The 19,200-nt window shown below is 36.3% G+C and overlaps 1 protein-coding gene across 5 annotated transcripts in view; it reads right to left on the bottom strand.

Annotated features, from left to right (window-relative positions):
* The window catches only part of LOC121095774 (uncharacterized oxidoreductase ZK1290.5-like), a 49,744-nt gene that overhangs the window by 13,937 nt on the left and 16,607 nt on the right, over positions 1 to 19,200 (bottom strand). For all 5 annotated transcript variants that reach the window (XR_005830203.1, XR_005830202.1, XM_040611074.1 and 2 more), the window contains exon 3: positions 12,256 to 12,357. Coding sequence is in view for 3 of the 5 variants with exons in the window: in XM_040611074.1 (XP_040467008.1) it covers positions 12,256 to 12,357 (102 nt within the window). In the remaining 2 variants the exon portion in view is untranslated. The remainder of the gene's footprint in view (positions 1 to 12,255; positions 12,358 to 19,200) is intronic.

Consider the following 19,200-nt stretch of genomic DNA (forward strand, 5'->3'; position numbering starts at 1 on the left):
GAAAAATATCCCTTTCAAGAGACAACATGATTTTACGCATCATTTCTGTCTAGTGAAATACTGCGAAGAAACAGAAAAACAGCACCAAAATCTAGGTTGACGGTATTATCTGAAAGCATGGTTCTGTCACAGTTACACTAGGAAATCATTTTATAATCTAAACACACTGGAAACTCCCCGGTGTATAAAAACTCCAGGCTAAATTCTGGGAAAGGCTAACGTAGTATAAGCAAAGAACAATTGGACTTCACCAGAATGAAAAGAAGGAAATGGTGTTCTAAGCAGCTTGCCAAAACTGAAGTGGAACATTTGCTGAAGACTAATAAGGTGTGAGCAATACAACACAAGGACACGCAGCCCAAATGAATTACGTAGCACTGCTTATATTTCTGTTAGATCACTACAAAATGTTACATAAAACTCAGCTAAAAACTTCAGTTAAGTGAGCAGTATTTAACCAGAACCAAGAAGCTTAAAAATGTAGCTAGATGTCTCAGCTCCTGTTGACATGCAAATGACATTAAATGGTACATAGGTGATATGAAGGTTATGTTTTAGAATAAGTCTTAGGTGTGCATGTATGTGCATAAATTGTTTACAGTCCTGAAATCAGATGTCTTCCTTCATACTCCAGAAACAATAAAGCACAACTCCCCACACCGGCCTGCCACCACACCTCAACCCTGACGCATCTTTGAACATTTGGTCTTTATTCTGTGCTAAATACCGTTAACAGGGAAACCAACTGTGATCAGGCTAGTAGGGGTCTCCTTAGGCTGCAGAGTCTGTGGACTACAAATCAGACTTGTTTCTTCAGTATGTGATCTTTGTCTTGATCTGCAGATAGAAAGTCTGTCTGAAGGTGTGTGAACCCACAAGTCCAATCACTGTTGTTAATCCAGTATTTGTGCTGGCCAGTTCTATATAATGTATATGCATGTGCTACATGCACACAAATATCTATAGCAAAAAAAAGAAAGGAATTAAGCTCAAAGTTATCTGGTTATTTTTTCAGAAAAAAATAAGTCGTTGGGTAATTTCAGCCATTTGATGTCAAAGGAACAATTTCTGCTCTGAAATTGCTGTCATTCCACATTTAGAACTGCCACTTTCTTGAGGTCAGTAGGTAACTATGTGGAGCTGTAATACAGACACATAAAAAGCACTTATCAATGCAACAGAGATGTGAATTTCACTTGAAGTGAAAGCTGATGAAAATGTTAGAGAAAAACGTGCTAACCAAGTACTTATCCCTAAAATGCAAATGTTTTATGTATAAAAAAAATACATAACTCAACTAGACTATAAATTGGTGTATAAAAATACAAGCTATAAGATTACAGAATATTTTGAATTTGTAGGTGAGATTTACGGGGGGGGGGGGGGGGGGGGTGCGGGAAGTAAATTTTCCTAGTCTTCTATGATAGTCTGTAAGTTAAGTTACAATTTATTGCTAATTATTATAAACAGGTTGTTAAAGCCCTGAAAAAAACCCCACACCAGTTTTGCATTAGAAAAGCCACTAACCATATAAATATAACCAAATCTGACTGCTACGTTGCTTTCACATATTTCAGCAGCATAAGCAGATAAGCTGCACAGCAGCAAAACCTGCACACATACTATCTATCACTTTTTAACGTGGTTTCTTTCATAGAATACAAAAAGAAAGAAAAATACATTAGCAACTAAAATGCTAGACAGCTTTCCCATACAGAAATTATCACTGTTCAAGATGTAGAACATAATCACGTTGTAACCTGCACTATAGCAATTTGCATAATTTGTATGTAATCTGCCAGACGGAGCGAAACCTGAGCTTTTGACTTCTACTGACAAACAACCCTAGAGTGTCAACACTAATAAATCATTATGCCAAAGAAGTCAGAAAAACACTTGCAGTTTTAACACAATGGTGAACAAAAATATTATAGTCTATTGTTGAAAGCCAAGGAGTTACAAAAAACATGCTGCTATTGCCCTTGAAGAATAAAGCTTTTATTTAAACCTGTAATAAAACAAAATTCACAGATGTGAAATACAAAAGGGCTTATTAAACTTGTCTATCTACACAGAAAACTTCCATTTTTTTCCCCCCTACAATATAATCTAAGATGGTTTGCTTCTAGCATACTTCTCATAGGAGGCTTCTAAGTCTGTTTCATAGTCTCACTGCATTCACTGATAACAAGATTGTTGTTAGATTTCGCATCCAGAAATTTCAGGTCAGTTATGTTTTGTCTTAAGTGTCATCTGAGTCACTCCTCCTAAAATCAGTATTATGGCATTTCTGTGTTTAGGGTGATGTCACACAAAGGCCAAGAAAGTAAACATTTCCCCAGACATAGGAGAAACAAAAATTAGAATTTAAATGTTTTTGTGAAACCAGCATTTTCTTAATTTTTAAATTTTTTTTTAAGGGAATACAAATAAAACATTTCATTTTCATTAAATCCACATATTTAGTTTTGGTAAGTTAGAACCTTTCATTTCAACTCCATTGCTTTGTTTTTAGTTACAGTCTAACACATGAAAGTTAAAAGTCTTTTGACTTTTGTATTATATTACAATATAAAACACAATAAATATGAAAACAATTGCACAGCCTGACTGTATTAAAAATCTTATTTCAATGCACGGTGGAAACATGAATTTAAATCACTGGAATTTCCTGAAAAATAGAGTTTACATTTCAACAGTCAATCAATGGATTCTACTCTAGAGAATTGCTTCCATTTGCTTGATGGAAGATTAACACAGTTGCTCTGCACTGTCCAAGTCTGGGAAAGACTGTCTTAAAGCAGGAGATTAGGCAGAATTATTTCCACATTTACATCTGCTGGATCAATTCCTAAGAGTAAGAAAATGATGGACAAGAAAACAAAAGTCTGGTTAGCTCCTGGGCCTTATTTGACAGACCCACACTTGTGACTACGTACATCAAACAAGATCCATGAAACGATCACATCAGCAGGAGAAACAAAAACCTACACATTGAGAAACATGTGTAGAAGGGTCCCAACTCATTGCCTTGAAACAACTTGAGGGAAAGACACAACAGACACAGGGGGGGACGTTTCTTTATATTTCCTCTTACAGAGCTCCAACACAGGTAGATGCCCCAGAGTTTGTGCCACAGGTCTCAAAACCACCAGAATGCTTTTGAAAAGGCTGGGGAGGAGGGGGAGAAGCATTTATTTTCAATTTAAGGCCTGTTTAGTGTGCTTAAAAATCCTGTTTCAGATGATTCAGGCACAATTCATGTCTTAGCTGTTGTGATAACAGGTGGTTTTAAAGTCCATACTTCATTTTAACTTGACCAGTTTAACTACTGCTGAAGTTTAGGTCTTCAGAAATAGTTGTTTGCAATGTGCTAGCTGCAATCCCTCTAGAAAGTACACTTTACAATATACATTTATACCGACTTATTTACAAAGCCACAAAGCTTTGACTCTGGAGAGAAAGCATCCTCCTTATCTGCTTGAGGAAATGAGTGGTTTGGCCCCTGTGAAGAAGATTTAAGTGCCAGGTGCAATAAACAAAGAGTTTGCAACTCCCCATTAGGTCCCCAAGCTTACTGAGGGTTTGTCCTACTCCTTGCAACTCCGACTTCACAAGCTTGAAGGAAAACTGGGCCATGATGCTTCTTTTATGCATGCTAAAAATTGACCGACCACAACTATGGAACAGAAATTTTCATCCAGCTTTGAAAAATTATCATGAAACTCTGCAAGACACATTAGAAAACATATTGGCAAAATAATGGCTGATTACAGCAGGGAAAAAATGAGTATCTTTTCTATTCCACACAAAATGTCTTGGCCTCCACCACACTAGTAATTTCACCACACTGTATTACTCCCAGCTGTTGAGAAGCAATGCATCACGATAATGGACTGGTTTGCAATGTAGTTGCATATTAAGCTTAAAGCGTTTTTTAAGGCAACCTAGAGAATGAATACTTATTTTTTCCTTTACTTAGTATAATACCAAATTATACAAAGTTTAATGGGCGCTGTTAGTCTTGCAACAAAAAAGCATAAATATACTGCCTTGGCACCACAACATTGTTTTAGTACAATAGTGAGCCTTATCTTTCTCTAGCACTACTACGGACTGTTATCAAACTTCTAAATACCCTCTGAAATATTAAATGCACAAAGTTCAGATCAAAAAGGTTTTTTATATGACAAAACTGGATACTGGGTTTGTGAAGCCCATTTTCCTTCCCCTCCCTACTACTCTACATGAGTAAGAGCAAGGGAGAATTCCCACGTCCAGTGAACAGTGCCCATTCTGTTATATCTTCTATTCAGGCCACAGAATAAAAACACAAATGCATCCACTTTTCCCAGGAGGTCAACTGCAGTAACTGTATCTTTTTTAAAGCTGGTTACACAGGTTGGAAAGGTCCACATTCACTCTGATACGCTCGCTAATGGTATTGCTCATAGAAACCATACAGGATTTGCTTTCAGCACTGCTTGCTAAATCAGAGCTGTAGGCTGAGTGTGCCCCCCATACAGACTGTAAGCCAAAGCCTTGATAAATAAAACAGATGACTCTTTAGACAGAACCAATATGGAATTAAGTTCTAAATCTACGAAACAGCACTCGTTCCTACTTCACAGGCAAGAAAAAAAACACCACCACCACCCCACAGACACCAAAAGGCTAAGTATCCTAAGACACACAGGAAGACTGTGGCAGAATTGAGAACACAAAAATCATGCTTCCTCCCCCAAAGGATTTCTTTTTATCCTATCCATTGCCACATTACATGTATTTATCTGCCTTAAAACAACCTTCCTGTTACTACAATTCTATGATCACTTCTGCTACACATCACCTGTGAACCACGATGAACTGTGAGGACAAGAGGAGAGGAGGCATGAGTAGAAGTCAAGTTGTCAACTTCAGTGACTGAAAACTCATTATAAACATCCAATTTACACAACTGTTAAATGGTCAAACTGTTAAACAGCCTAATGCAGCAATACTAGCTTAATGTATTCTGTCTCTTTGACCCTGTAACTATGATGGCACAGTTTCCTGAACTTTTTGGACTTCCGTATCAGAAAGCATAATGATTCCCAACTAGTAGGAATTACAGCAACCTGACTGATGTCAGCAAAGCAATACTGATATACAATAGCTAAAAATCTAGGGCTTAAATTCAACATATGCAAACCAAACAAATGATGCCTTTTGCCCAAGTCATGTACATTATGTATTGAGACAAAAAGTTATTTCCAACATGGACTTTCCTTTTAAATGTATTTCAGCATTGCCTTCTTCCGAAGAGTTCTTATGTTCACACTGGAACATCTAGGCACTTCCGTGTGGGTACACAAATGCATAGATTTGCTTTAAGCAAGCTAAGCAAAACCAGCTTATTTTTACACTTATTATTACCCATGAAGTCCTTAAAATTAAGAAGGAAAAAAAAAAGAAAAAAAGAACAAAACATAACAGATCAGGATAGACATTCAAGCAAGTTTAGATTTGTTCTCGCTTTTATACCTGCACCACAATGACTTATTCTATGGCAACTTCTTATTCTTAAATTAGATACTGCACATTATGAAGACTTCTGTATGATCTTTAACATAAATGTGTAGCAATTTTTTTTTTTGCATACGTCTAATTGCTGTCTTATCTGATCAACAGGGTGTGGTGCAACCAACATCCTCACCAACTGCAGCCACCTTCAACGCATGAAACACATCTCTGAACTATGTTCCTGACAATAACAAGCCCATGAGACATTTTCGTCTGTACAGAGAGAACAGTATAGACAATGTGAAAAAGATGTGTTGATAGGAAAGTTAATTACTTGCTTTTACTTATTAAAACTTTAGTGCAACTTACAAACACGTTCACGGAAGACTTCTACCAACATAAACACTTGAGACAAATATTTTGTGGAGCTGTAACACAAATGTTTGAGTTGTCAGCTGTTCATCATTTGACAATATAAGCATGATTTAAAGTAATTTTTCAGTAGAATATAAGCAAAATATGTCATCTAGGAAAGGATGTACTAGAAATTTGTGCCACCTACACAAAAACTGTATTTGGTTTACTGAACTCTCACTCATACTTTTAAGACCTGATAGAAAATGGAGGAAGTAAAAATGATGACTGAACTGGTCTATGCCCAAAGCTGAAACGGACAAGAATATTGTTAAGGTTGATCAGATTTCTCCTCTTACTTGGAATTAGGCAAAACGTAACTTTTTTCCAATAACATAGTGACATGGCTTCAATTACTGAGCTAAACAATTTCTGTTACTTTATGGGACTCTCCTCGAATCATACATGTAGATTATTAAACTAACATTAATGGAATGATTGCATTTCTTTTGAAGAGCATTTCTCTATGTTTAACAAAATCATATGTTAACACATCAAGGAATTTCTGATGCAAATATGAGTACTTCATGTAAGCCTAAGCTGCACTGCTTACACTAAAAAGATAAGCAAAAAAATTTGTTCTTAGTAAAATGGCACCAAGTCCCAGTAGGATCTGAACCCAGAACAACCACTGCATTGCTACACTTGCCAACTTCAGGCAAATGCTGGCTGGAAGCCCTCATTCTTCCCAGCATTTTTAGATAGAGGAACAAGTAATCATGTGCATGTGTGTATGAGAAGCTTGCCGAGATGATGGGTTAGCCACAATGCCAAAAATCAAAGTCATTAAAGACACTGCATATGGAAAGGGTCATTTTGCTAGGAACAGACCGATTACCAGTGAGCATATATAATGACTATTCATGATGTCAAAGCAGCTTGCCACACCACTTTCATCTGTCAGCAGACAAATGCCTATACAACCATGCTGCAGCTGTCAAGGGAATATTTGACTCAACGTATGTATCTTGGAATGGGTTCTGTAGGCAGCCTGGCCTCTGTCCTGAGGTATTGGAGAGGATAATTCCACAAAATGACAACATATGAGACCACAAAAATTCAAACCATAGCCTTGATATTACAAGAATCCTAGTTGATCTCAGCTGTTCCAACAGAAAGAACCAGTTATTATACACGAATATCTTACTGACCAACATTAAGCATTTTTTTTCCCTCTTTTCCTTCAGCACTGTTTACTCCATAACTCTTTAAAGGAAAATGTGTATGCAGGCTGTTGAACAAAGACACACATCTAGATTTTTCTGCCCCTCAGCACTGCAGTACAGATAGACACTTCTTTACTCTGACTGTGACCTTAAGACAGATGCGCATACAACAAAGGAGTCACCTGGCTCCTGTGAAACAGCTTCAATCGAACTACAGCAGGTTAAGTCACAGAAGATAACAAAAAACCCCAAACAAAAACAAAACACACACCCCCATATTCTCAGGCTTAACAGCATTTAGATAAACTAATTCTTGGAACTGTAGGATTGTCCTCAGCTAGTAGAAATTGGTTTAGCAATAAGATCTTTCGGGCTATGAGTAGAGAGCCATCAGCTTGGCCTATGAGAACTCACACAGCATTTTTAGATGGGAGTTTTTAGAGCAGGTAGTGCCTTTATCCTATACTGTCAGGTACATACTAGAATTCTAAAAACAATAAAGAAAATAACTATCCTCCTCTATTCATTTGTTCCTAATTTTCAACATAAAGAAGCTGCAACAACTGACCAGTGGGAATTGCTGCAGGTCCTCAGGAGCATCTCAATTAGAAAAATCTCACGATCACTTGGGCCGACTACCAAGATGGGGTGCAGATTTCTGATCCCTGAGTTACCATAACAGATGGCACAATTCCCTCTGGAAGCAAGGCTGGGCCTAAACACATGCAAATCCCAGGATCTGAAGACTTATGAAAGACAACAGCCTGTAACGCAAGTAAGAATCTCTGCACTGAATCCCCTTTTAACCAGAATGTGAATGTCTCATGAATCAAGCAGTTTTATAATTCACTAATACTATAACTAAGTATAATAATGTACTTTCTGTATGCTTTGGGGAAATGTACATACAATTTAGAAGTTTTGGTTCATGTTATAGAATAGTACAATTGCTATAGGTTTGTGTATCGCTGTAAATATGTATCTACCTTTGTTGACCAGGACTGTGTGACTTTCTCCCTGGAAAGATATTAAGGGAATCTAACAAATATAATGACTGGGCTCTTGCTGTAAGGGAGGAATACTAAAGAAAGCAAACTAGAAGTATAACTTTGTCTTGTTTGTAGGAAAGAGAGGATAGAGGGTAAAAATCTACAAATTTCAGGTTAAAGAGAGAAAGAAGCTGGTAGGACTTTTAATGGACTAGAAGAAACACACTGAGGATTTAGCTGGGGCAGGGGTAGGGGGGAGATGAGAATGTTTAGCCAAACACTCTGTAGCTCAAGGCTAAACCAGAAAGGCACAATGTTTCAGACACAACTCAGAGGGATTAAAACACCTGAAGTTGGTAAAGCTTTTAGGGTGTGTTATTTTAACATGGATAAAATGTATTACATAATTCTGTTACAGTAAAGGACAACAGTGGCTTCAGAATCTCTGTGAGTGTTTTTTGGCACACTCTTGTATCTGTCATAGTCTCCCTCATGAAAGACCAAGAAAAACGCCCAGGATTCTGAGAAATTGCTTTTAACCAGAAGTGAGATCTTGAGACAGTTGCTTAGTTGCTTCAGGCAGTAGGACAGAGGATTCAAGCACAAGGGTGAGAGTGCTAAAATACAAAACCTTCTTTGAAGAGTGTTCCTGAGACCCCACTCTTGGGACAGTAACCAGATTCTGTTTAGCTTCTAACTATATGAAGCGCATTGGATCCAAAGAGTGCAGCCCAAAATTTCAGTATGGTAAGTAATCAAGTGGAGAGGGTAACCAGATCTCTAACAAATACTGTTCAGATTCTCACTTTAAATTGTTCATGTTTCCAGTTCAAATCATATGAGGACAGAAGATTCTTTTGAAAAACACTAACCTCAAATTCCTTTTGAAGAAATACAAAAACAGTATAGTGGTAAGCCACAGTGGGGATTTTTCAGTGATAGCAAAGGGTCTCTCTCATCTCTCTAATCTATTATTTTCTATTTGTAAGAGTATTCTAATGTTACAGCTCAACTCCAAACCTTCATTAAGAGCATATATAGGAAGCACTACTAAGCAGTCAAGGATTAAGAAACAGCAAATTTAAGAATGCCCACACATCTCAATGAATGCACGTCTACCAGTTTACACAGCAATTTCATTGGCACATGCTGCATTCAAATTAACAATAAACCTGCTATTTCTTCTACAGCCAGAGGTACTTTGAAATTTACTAGAATTGGACTCTATCTGAGGAGTTTTGTTTATTGTTTTATGCAGTAATTTTGACAATTAATTCAGAAATTTTTTTAACCTGTCACACAAGAGTTTTTATTATCTGGGGGCAGAGTCTTACAAATTAGCACATCTTGACAGGGGCACAGACCCAGAACCTCTGGTCTTTCCTCAATTAGCTGGGTGAAAAGATACTTCAGGCCAGAAGCCCTGCAAGTTGTGCTACTGCAGCCCTGTGTCTCAGCTGCTATGTGCTGGCTCTCACATGAACCTGGTTGAATCTATCTTTGTAGACATGACCTAAAAAATTTAACTCAGAGCTATGAAGGTAGATGTAGTTGGGATTTTTCTTGTATCAACTTCTGACCATTGTGACAAATGTAAAAAGTCACACAATCTCAAAAAAATTTTGCATTAAATACTTCTACGGTCTTGGGTACTAACAGTTTATTTACCCTTGTCCTAGGGCAGTTGACAGTAACAATTAAAAGTTTATTAATAATTCACATTATTTTAAAATGTTGCTTGCCCCAAGTAAGTGGAATTTTGCAGAATAAACACTAACTTGATTTAAAATGAAGTTGAACGAATGAGATTTTCAAATAACTGCATCAAATGATCTGCGAATACAGATAAGTGATTAAAGAAAATCTTAACTTCAGCCAGACCAACGACTTATGAAACAGTTAAAAGATGTCAATATTGACCTAAGTCTCTTGCAGATAAATACACATTATCTGACCTGTAATACAAACCAGTATTTTTTTTCTACAGAGATCAGTGTTTATTGTCACTGCACTCTCAGACACTGGTCAACGTGGACACAGCTAGTTGCTAAACCCACTAGCAAGTTGAATAATTATCAATATTTCCTTCACGAATTGCCTGCAGAAGCACATTATTCATATAAATGGCTAATCCTTACATGTGAAGCTTTTAGTTTCTAATTATTTTTCTCCCCAGAATAAACATCTCCTGGGGTGGGGGAGTAAAAGGATTCAAACAGGAACCAATGACTACTGGAATCAACATCAAGTTCAGAGAAGATAAAGAACTTGCCTGTTCAGTACACAGTTTACAATTTTCCGCCCAATAAATTAAGATAGTTTTTTCCCCTCAGTAAGTATTTTGACCAAAGCCTATATTCAATTCATACCACGGCTTACATGCTGCTCACAGAGCACATAGCAAGTCAGATACACAGCAAGTGTTTAATCTTCAGTGGAAAGTATAGTGGTTAACCACGCAAACAAGTTACTTAACATTTTCCTCAAGAATCATTGCATTTCCATCTCCAGAGTGTTTAATATCTGCGTGTCATTTCAGTAACAAATAGTTATGGTCAGGACATCCAAAGTCTGTGTCCCCTAAAGCAAAGATATGGAGGTTAATGTTCTAAAGGCACTCAATTCAATGAGACAAATTTTCCTTCCCCTGTAGATGACCTAACTGAGGTAATTTAGACAACCAGAGCTGGAAAACTTATGCTTAGCTAAATGAATCATGAGTCTACAGAAGGCTTAAATTCAGAAAAAGTCTGAGGGTAGCAACATGCAAATTGATAACACTGTTGAAGAAATGCAACTTCAGGAAAAATAAATATAACATGAGTAATCTGTAAAGCTGTATCACACATAGGAACAAAAAACCAGAAGTAATTTTTCCTCTGCCTGTGAGGCTAGTGATAGTATTTCCAGCGTTATACCGGAAGACCACCCAATAGCTCACAGTCTCTCCAATTAAGAAGATAGAAAGAAAGAGAGAAACATGAAATTAATTAACTTAAATACTCATCAGGAAAAGATTTCTCAATGGAAAGATGAAGTACCTTGTCAAATAATCCATCTTTCAATTTAAAAGTCAGTGATGCTTTGAAATACTAGATCAGTGTAGTGTTTCTTTAAAAACTGAATGTTGTAATCCCTTACATGGCAGAAAACACTTTTTGCAACTTCCCTTACGCTTAATATAAAAAGCAACAACAAATGATGTATCAAAGATAATTTACTTCTGTGTTTCCAGAGGCAGACCAAAAGTAACTGAAGAGTTGAAGTGTAAGAGAACAGGTTTATTTATTGCTCTGATAAAACTGGTAATGGCATACAGCCTGTAACTGCCTTTGTACAACCCTCCTGCTACAATCACTATTTCAATAACTGGGTTAGCAAACAGACTACTTAATCCAAGAAGTCTTCTCTCTGTCTGTGAAACTTCTCTGAAGCTGTAAACAGGGTGGTCCACATTGCCTAAGAACTGCATGACAGGATCTTCTCTTACGACATTATTTCTAATAATACTGCATACTTCAGGAGCAAAATCCACCTCTTCAATCTACATGACAAACTGGGATTGGGACAGAGTACTCTTCCTATGGCTATGAACATCAACTGAAGTTTGCAGTGCACCAAAAATCAAATTGACAGTTATCAGAGCTTGAGAGAATACCTCCTTTCTTTGATTTTTCCCCCCCCCCCACAAAACTTAGTACCAGAGAATCTGTAGGAGTACCTTTTTCCTCATCTAACCATTTTGTTTTGTTGACCTTTTCTAAAACACAAATGGATCTATGAAGTACCACAATATATGATAAATTGGCAAATGGCATCATACAATTAAAAAAAAAAGTCTAAAAGGAAGTAAACCAGCATCATTTGTACTTAAAACAGAGGCTACTACAAAGATGGTTTGTAGTGGCATATAGATTTCACTGTAATCTGTAGATCGCCTCAAGAAAGTATCATTAAACTCATGGGCAGAATTTGGTAATGCAACAAGCAACACAAAGCTCTCTTATTTAACTTAGCAAAATGCTCATGCTGCAGTTTCCAAAGAGATTCACATAACTCACAAACACAAATCCCATTGGAATATGAGCAACCAATTCAAATTGAGTTTTTGAACATCTCTCATTCTGAATTGCCCAAATCCCAAAATGCACTGTAACTTCTTCTAAGATAGATTTTTATATCACCTTTCTCATAGAGCTCCTCCATTGCTCCCCAGGTTTCAGCTCGGACCTCTCGATTGCTTTTACCTGGAACATGTGTATCAGGCCAGTGTATTAAATAAAGATCTAAAAAAGAAACAGAACCAGACTACTCATTAAAGTGTCCAAAAAATATATGTATCAAACATATGAAAAAGCATTTTCCTTCCATAATGGCCCTAACATATTATCATCAAAACAGTTACAATGACTACTGCATGATCATTACTGTATACATCCATTTAGTCTTAATAAACAAAATCTACAACACCTCATTAACAACTAAAGGTAGTAGAAGTTGCACATGTGTCACACGTTAGAGGTCACTGTAATCAGAATTTGGTCACATATGCACTTAATAAGCTTTCAACACATAACATGCCCCATTTAAATTAAAAGGATTTTGGTCACTGGAATTAAGACTGGACTTCTCCTGAAGTGCTAAAAGTCTTGAAGTTTATGGAAGATAAATAAGTTTGGCAATTCTGTAGATATTTTATACCACCTCAGCAGTGAGTCTGTTTTTTTCCTTTCTAAAGGACACTTGCATTTATTAATTTCTGTTGGAAATTACAGTACATCTTTCATGCAGGTTTTTTTGCTAAAATTTTGTGGCAGCATTTGTGATTTTTTTAAGCCTTTTAAAATACTATTTCAAAGGAACAAAATTACTCTTTACTACATTTTATGAAATATTAGCACAATTTCAAACGCAATTAAGATTTACTGCTGATGAAATTATCCAAGTAGTTACTGAAACTGGCAGTCTCAGGAAAGCATTTTTTTTTAGTCTTCTCTCCATGCAAGAAAAGACTATCCTTCTACTCAAAAAGGAAGCATTTCCAACAAACTAAAATTGAGAAATTTACATGTATTTGAATCAGAGGTCCAAATCAGATTACCTAAATTTCAAAAACAGTAAGACCTGTAAGTTCTTTATAATTTTGTAGACACTGTTAGATATTATGAAGGAGAAACTTAGGAAATACTTTGAAAACAACTAAATTTGTATTTAAATTCTAACAGCAAATTACACAGATAATTGTAGGCATCTCAGTCAAAGAGATGTTGGTCTTTGCCACATTCATTAGTCTGACACAAAACAGGAAAAGGAAATAAATGCATCACTGAAATGTGCATCATTGTCTGTGCACTTTATAGTATTCCTTTTTTGGCAGCTCAAATATAGAGTTAAGAATTAAAAAGATGGACTTGTTTGCATTCAATTAACAAAAAACTCTGCTCGTTGCATCGCACCATTCATTTACAGCACCTCTTTCTGAAACACAGATCCTCTCCCATATTTTTTTTAATTCACATTTAAGGACTGCCCTAATGATTACTACACCAGTGGGCCAGCACATTAGCTTTCCACCTCTATAAATACAAATTCAACCTCGATTTAAGAGGAAAAGGTAACATAAAATTCACTATAATACATCAGTTACCATTTGGGTACATCACTGCAACACTGTTAAAGAGAGTACCTTCCTTAGACTAAGAGTCTAATTAGAACAGGACAGAATTTTGTACAGTAGTATACATTACACATGTATTGAGGAAAATTATTTTGGATGTTTCAGAAAAATCATGAGTTAAGTTTGCACTTTCTGATACCAGTAACTCATTAGATTTTTAAACATAACTGCTCAGACAAGCAAACAGCACACATACATAATGATTTGCAGCATCTGGATTTATGTCACATTTGAAGAGTTAAAATAAAAGTTGCTCATTCTTTGCCCTTATATACATGAAATCCACTCCCAATTTATAAAAGATTAGAAAAACCCAACCACATGTGCAGTCTTGTTCAGGAATGATCTGTGAGTAACTACTTTTTCTCCAACTGCTCTGAAAAAAAAGAAGCTGTATTTATAAAGAATAAATACCAATACATAGTATTGGAATAAATACCAATTTCTGTAACATTTAAGTGAAAACTATTATCAGGAAATTGATTAAAGAATTTGGCAAGGTTATGTTGAAACCTCAGGACTATTCTAATTCTGTTGCCAATAAAGCCTCTTTAAAAATTTCCACTAATTAGACACAATTGCAAGGATTAGCATTAGGAATTGCTAGTATCAAGTGTTCATTTTGATCCAAAATCATATAAGTCATTGATGGTACTTACTGCATAGAGACTGCCATGTTTTAATTTTTTTGTTTGGATAAAGCAAGTACATAATATAAGTAGGTGTAAGTTACTGGTATCTGATATCTACCTCACTTAAAAATGGAAGATTTACATAACTTTAATTGCTGCTTTTTATGTTCTCCAGATCAGACTAATAAAAACTGCTTAACTATGCAGAAACATGTCATATAGCACCAACAAAAAAACAATCATTAACTTCAGCATAATTTCAGCAAAAGCTACTTTTCCAAAAGCCTGAATATTCAGGTAGACGTCACAGCTTGCATTCACAGAAATAGCCACATCATGGATTTCCACATACAAAGATACTTTGTACTCAGCCAAGAAACTGAAGTACTCAGAAGAATGACTTCTAACAGATTGGACAACTGAGCGATCTCTGGCCTTGGATACGTAATAAATGCAGTACATTACCCTTCCTTGTACTGGTGTCTGAGATTTCTTCAATGCAAAGATGTTGCTCCTTTATTTTAGAAAGATGATGTTATCAGGTATGTGATGTCCATATAATTTTATTATGTTTATTTTAATTTAGAGTTTTGGTTGAAATAAAAATTACTTCGCAGTTCAAAATACACACATTTAGGGCTAGAAAGCATCTGCTAGATCACAAACTGCAGTTCTCCTGACTGCAAGAACTGTTTGTGAAAGTTGTGGGGCAAAGGTACTTATCTCAGAGATAGAGTAGAACGGTCTCTCTGCCACTCACGCACAAACAACCCCAGCACAGCCAGGACCTGAAGGAATACAGTGTACCTTGCAATGAGCAATGGAGCTGCCACTCTATTTAAATAAAATAAGCACAGTTAATTTTACATTAGGATCTGCTTATTTCCACTGCATCTGTTAGAAAACTTTCCCTAATACCTGTAAGGCAAATAAAACCAGTAAGCACCTCACAAACCAAGGTCTACGATTTCATCTTCGTTTGTACACATATTCACACCTACACCCGTATGCTTTCTTTTGCTTAGAATATTTTCCCTCCTGGGGGATTACAAGAGCACAAAAATTATTATAATTTTAAAAGCAAGAAATTAGTTTTAAGCTACTTGTCAAAACAGCTTAAGGTTCTAGTAATCAAGAAATGTGTAACTTTGTCACTGGAGGTTTTTAAGAACAGACTACATTTTAATCTGTTGAGAATGATGGGGTTGTGCTTTGTAGCATGGGACAGATTAATTAATGCTTTGAGATGTCTCCCAACCATATATTTTTAAAATAATCTCAACTCAAAACAAAATACCCCCAAATCACTCACAGTATAAAGATGTACTTGAGCAAAAGAAAAAGCCTCCAAACATTCCCAATCATATTTTGTATTTACCACCTTTTTAAAGCATCCTTTACAGACAATCAGGCTGTAGTGGTACAGTGGTAAGTGAGGGCCTGAGGTTCATTCAAGTGTCAAAACAGCGCTGCAGGAAAACTAGAATTAACATGTGAACTACTTTCACACAGGCATTTAAAACATAGAGTGGCTTATTACTCCTTAGTGGTTACACTGACATTTTACACATTCAAAAGGCAACAGCATGTTTGTCACTGAAATAGAAGTGCAATTTTATTCAAATTCATAACACTATTAGAGAAAAAAAAAAAAAGTCAAAATGTGCTAAACCAAACCTGGTTTTGAAGAATAAGCCCTGGCTCATATCAAACCTAAAAGCAAAAGTACATTTTTCAGAGTTTTGCAGAGTTATCTTAATGCAGTTGTTTCCCCTGCTTTTCTCAATCATCACTGCACTTACTACATAAACAATTACTTCTCTCCCACCTGATGTTTGTTCTGTTTTGTTTTTTATTCTATTGGAACAAGGATCAATGTGAAGCAACCAGCAAAATGTTCTGAATTAATACACAATCTGAAGTGGGTGCATTATCATAATTCATGTGATTCATCTATCACACTGAATATGCTGATAGAGCACTTGTCCAGCTCCAGTTGAGGATTTGTGATAGCTTAGATTTGCCTAAATGTGAGAGACTTTGAACAGTCAAAAGGAAAATGAAATTTTTTACGAATTCAGTAAACCACAAATCGCAAAGAAACTACTTTGGAGGTTTGATCCAAATCCCAAGGAATGTATTCTGCTACTGCCAAACCTGTAAGATCTACTGCCAATTCATATTGGTTTACTGTGACTGCCAGTTGAGGACCACATTTAGAAAATGCAAGGAGCATAATATCTGTTACAACCACTGCCCACACATAATACAAATTTCCAGTTTCTCATGGATATGTAACCTACCAATTCAAATAAAAATCCTGGAACACTGTTCTCCCAATACTATTTGCCCAAAAAGTGTTTTTCAAAAAGGTTTCATAACAATATTTTATATGGAACACTTTTTCCTCTTAAAAGCTGTGACTGCTTTCAACAGTTCATCTGTTTCAACAGCTGGCATTCTATATACTGCTAATGCACAGATATATCAATTCCAGTTAGATTATTTCCTGTGTCTCTAATTCAGTCTGTGAACTTATGTATTCCATAAACTCACTCAAAAATATTAACAGGACCTTTCTTGGAACAGAAAGCTTAGCTACACATTTAGCTGCTAGGGCTCTAACAGCTTTTTATTTTTGTAGTCTTCTGAATGACTAATTTTCCCTCCAACATAACAGATATGTTATTTAGGATCTTTCAATCTTCTATATGAACCACATATCTTTATGAAAATGCTATGAACCCCTCACATATTCAGTTAATATCACATAACGAAATGACGACATGCTGATTTTGGTACGTTTCATGTACCTTTATTTCACATTCCTATTTCACAGAAAAATTGCCAGCATCAACACGTGCCTGTAACTAAAGAATTTACTTTCATACATAAGCTTGGGCACAAATGGCCCTGTTATTACCTAACTTCTTCTGTCATGGATTTCATGTCCTTTCTATGGTACAGGCTGGCCAGCAGAAAAGGGACACAAAAATGCAGGTATGAATGAAAATAGCTAGGATATCTAAGCTTAGTTCTACAACCTTATAACCATATTTTCAAACCCTTCTTCTGCATTCCAGTTACTTCTGTCACACTTGTAGTAAGTCTCATTTTGCAACAAAAAGCTCTTACTCTCAGCATTCTTGAAACACTTGACAAGTTCATGTTTCAACATATTGGTGCTGTTCGCTTGAAAATCCTTCCAACAGCACCTTCCAGCTGAGCGCTTTCAGAAAGGAGGTACAGGACTCCCAGCGTATGATGCTTTCTGTGAGCCCCAGGAAACACACCATGTATTGCACCTCCTCTAAAGTTCTACTTCATCAGCACACACAGCACTAAAGATAGAACTTCTCTCTTTCGCATAAGTGCAGATCATACCGTGTTTAACAAAGATGGTCTGTGGAATTGATACAACAGAGATCAAACTCAAGCAGCCAAAACTGTTACTCCACTTGCCATCCCATCTTTCTTGTGGAGGTCACTATCCTCACTGACAGATCAGTGAACTGCATGTGAAGTATTTCCTAAGCCATCACAGTTTACAAATCATCAAGTTAAAGCAAGCTGAAGCCAACATTGATTTAGGTCGCTATGTCAGACTAAGTGGTGGTTCAGGAAGAGCTTTACAAATTTTTCAGACATCTCCACATCAGTGGAAGAAAGGTGAGGAAGGGAGGGAAGATGGGTAATGGTATTAAAGAAAAATAAAATCTAGTATGGAGGCAAATTGCACAGTCAGCTGGAATATTCCTTAATTTATCTTAGTAATATGAGCAAAAGAAGTCTCAGAGCTGAACCTATCACACAAACTGACAATTGTTTATGTCAGCCCAAGGATTCACTCACATGGTGACAGTATTTGTGCATTTCTTGCTCTCAGATTTTTTAAAAATTTGTTTCATTTATTTCTGCTTAGCAGCAATAGGCAGACTGAGTATTTGTGTGAGCACCTACTTTCAACAGTCTACTACTTGAGAAAATAAAAGCAAATTACAGTATTAAAAGGAATCACTGAAAATTATTTCCTGGAAGTGAGTCAAGTTTTCCTCTCATCAACATTCAGCACCAGTGTCATAGCAAGCAGAAGCAAGCAAGCAAACACAAAACGTAACAAGCAGAAAGCAGAGAGGAGGAAACATGTTATTTCTTAATTTAGAGGAGAAAGTCAGGACTTGAAACTCAGTTTATTAAAGTCTTCTTGCAGTGACCTGTATCTACACAGCAGAGACAAAAAGGTAATTTTAATTAATTTTGCATTATTCTGTACCTGTGCAGGAAGTTAAGGGAGACATTTCCTGAAAGAATTAAGCCAAAGATGTGCATACAAGTATCTCAGTCTTCAACAAATAAAGGGTTTTTCTCCCTTCATCTTGCAAAGTACCCAAGCAAAAAAACAGTGAATACAGCACAAAGTTGCAATTAATATTACATGATATTAATTTTGCAAAATCTGTAGTACTTCACAAAAGCTGTTTACTTGAAGTTTATTTACTGGAAACAGGGGGACAGGGTGAGGAAAGAAAAGCAAAATGAGGGTTTTCAGGACACTGACAGATAACGTCTGATGGTTAGGTCAATTATTCCTTGATTATCGGCATAAATACTATTTCCACTTGTATCATTTTTATATTATTACTTTAAATACATCTTCCTCTACCTCCAATTTATTTTCATTACTCCAGCTAGGGAAGAAGTAGCAAAAGCATTTTAAAAAATACCATGTTTTTTTGTTGGATACCTCCTCTCCTATGACCTGTTGCAAAGAATTAATCAGCATCAGCATTACAGCTCTGCCTGTCTACTAAGGGAGTAAC

This window comes from Falco naumanni, chromosome 11 (assembly GCF_017639655.2).
Source record: "Falco naumanni isolate bFalNau1 chromosome 11, bFalNau1.pat, whole genome shotgun sequence".
Taxonomy (NCBI): Eukaryota; Metazoa; Chordata; class Aves; order Falconiformes; family Falconidae; genus Falco; species Falco naumanni.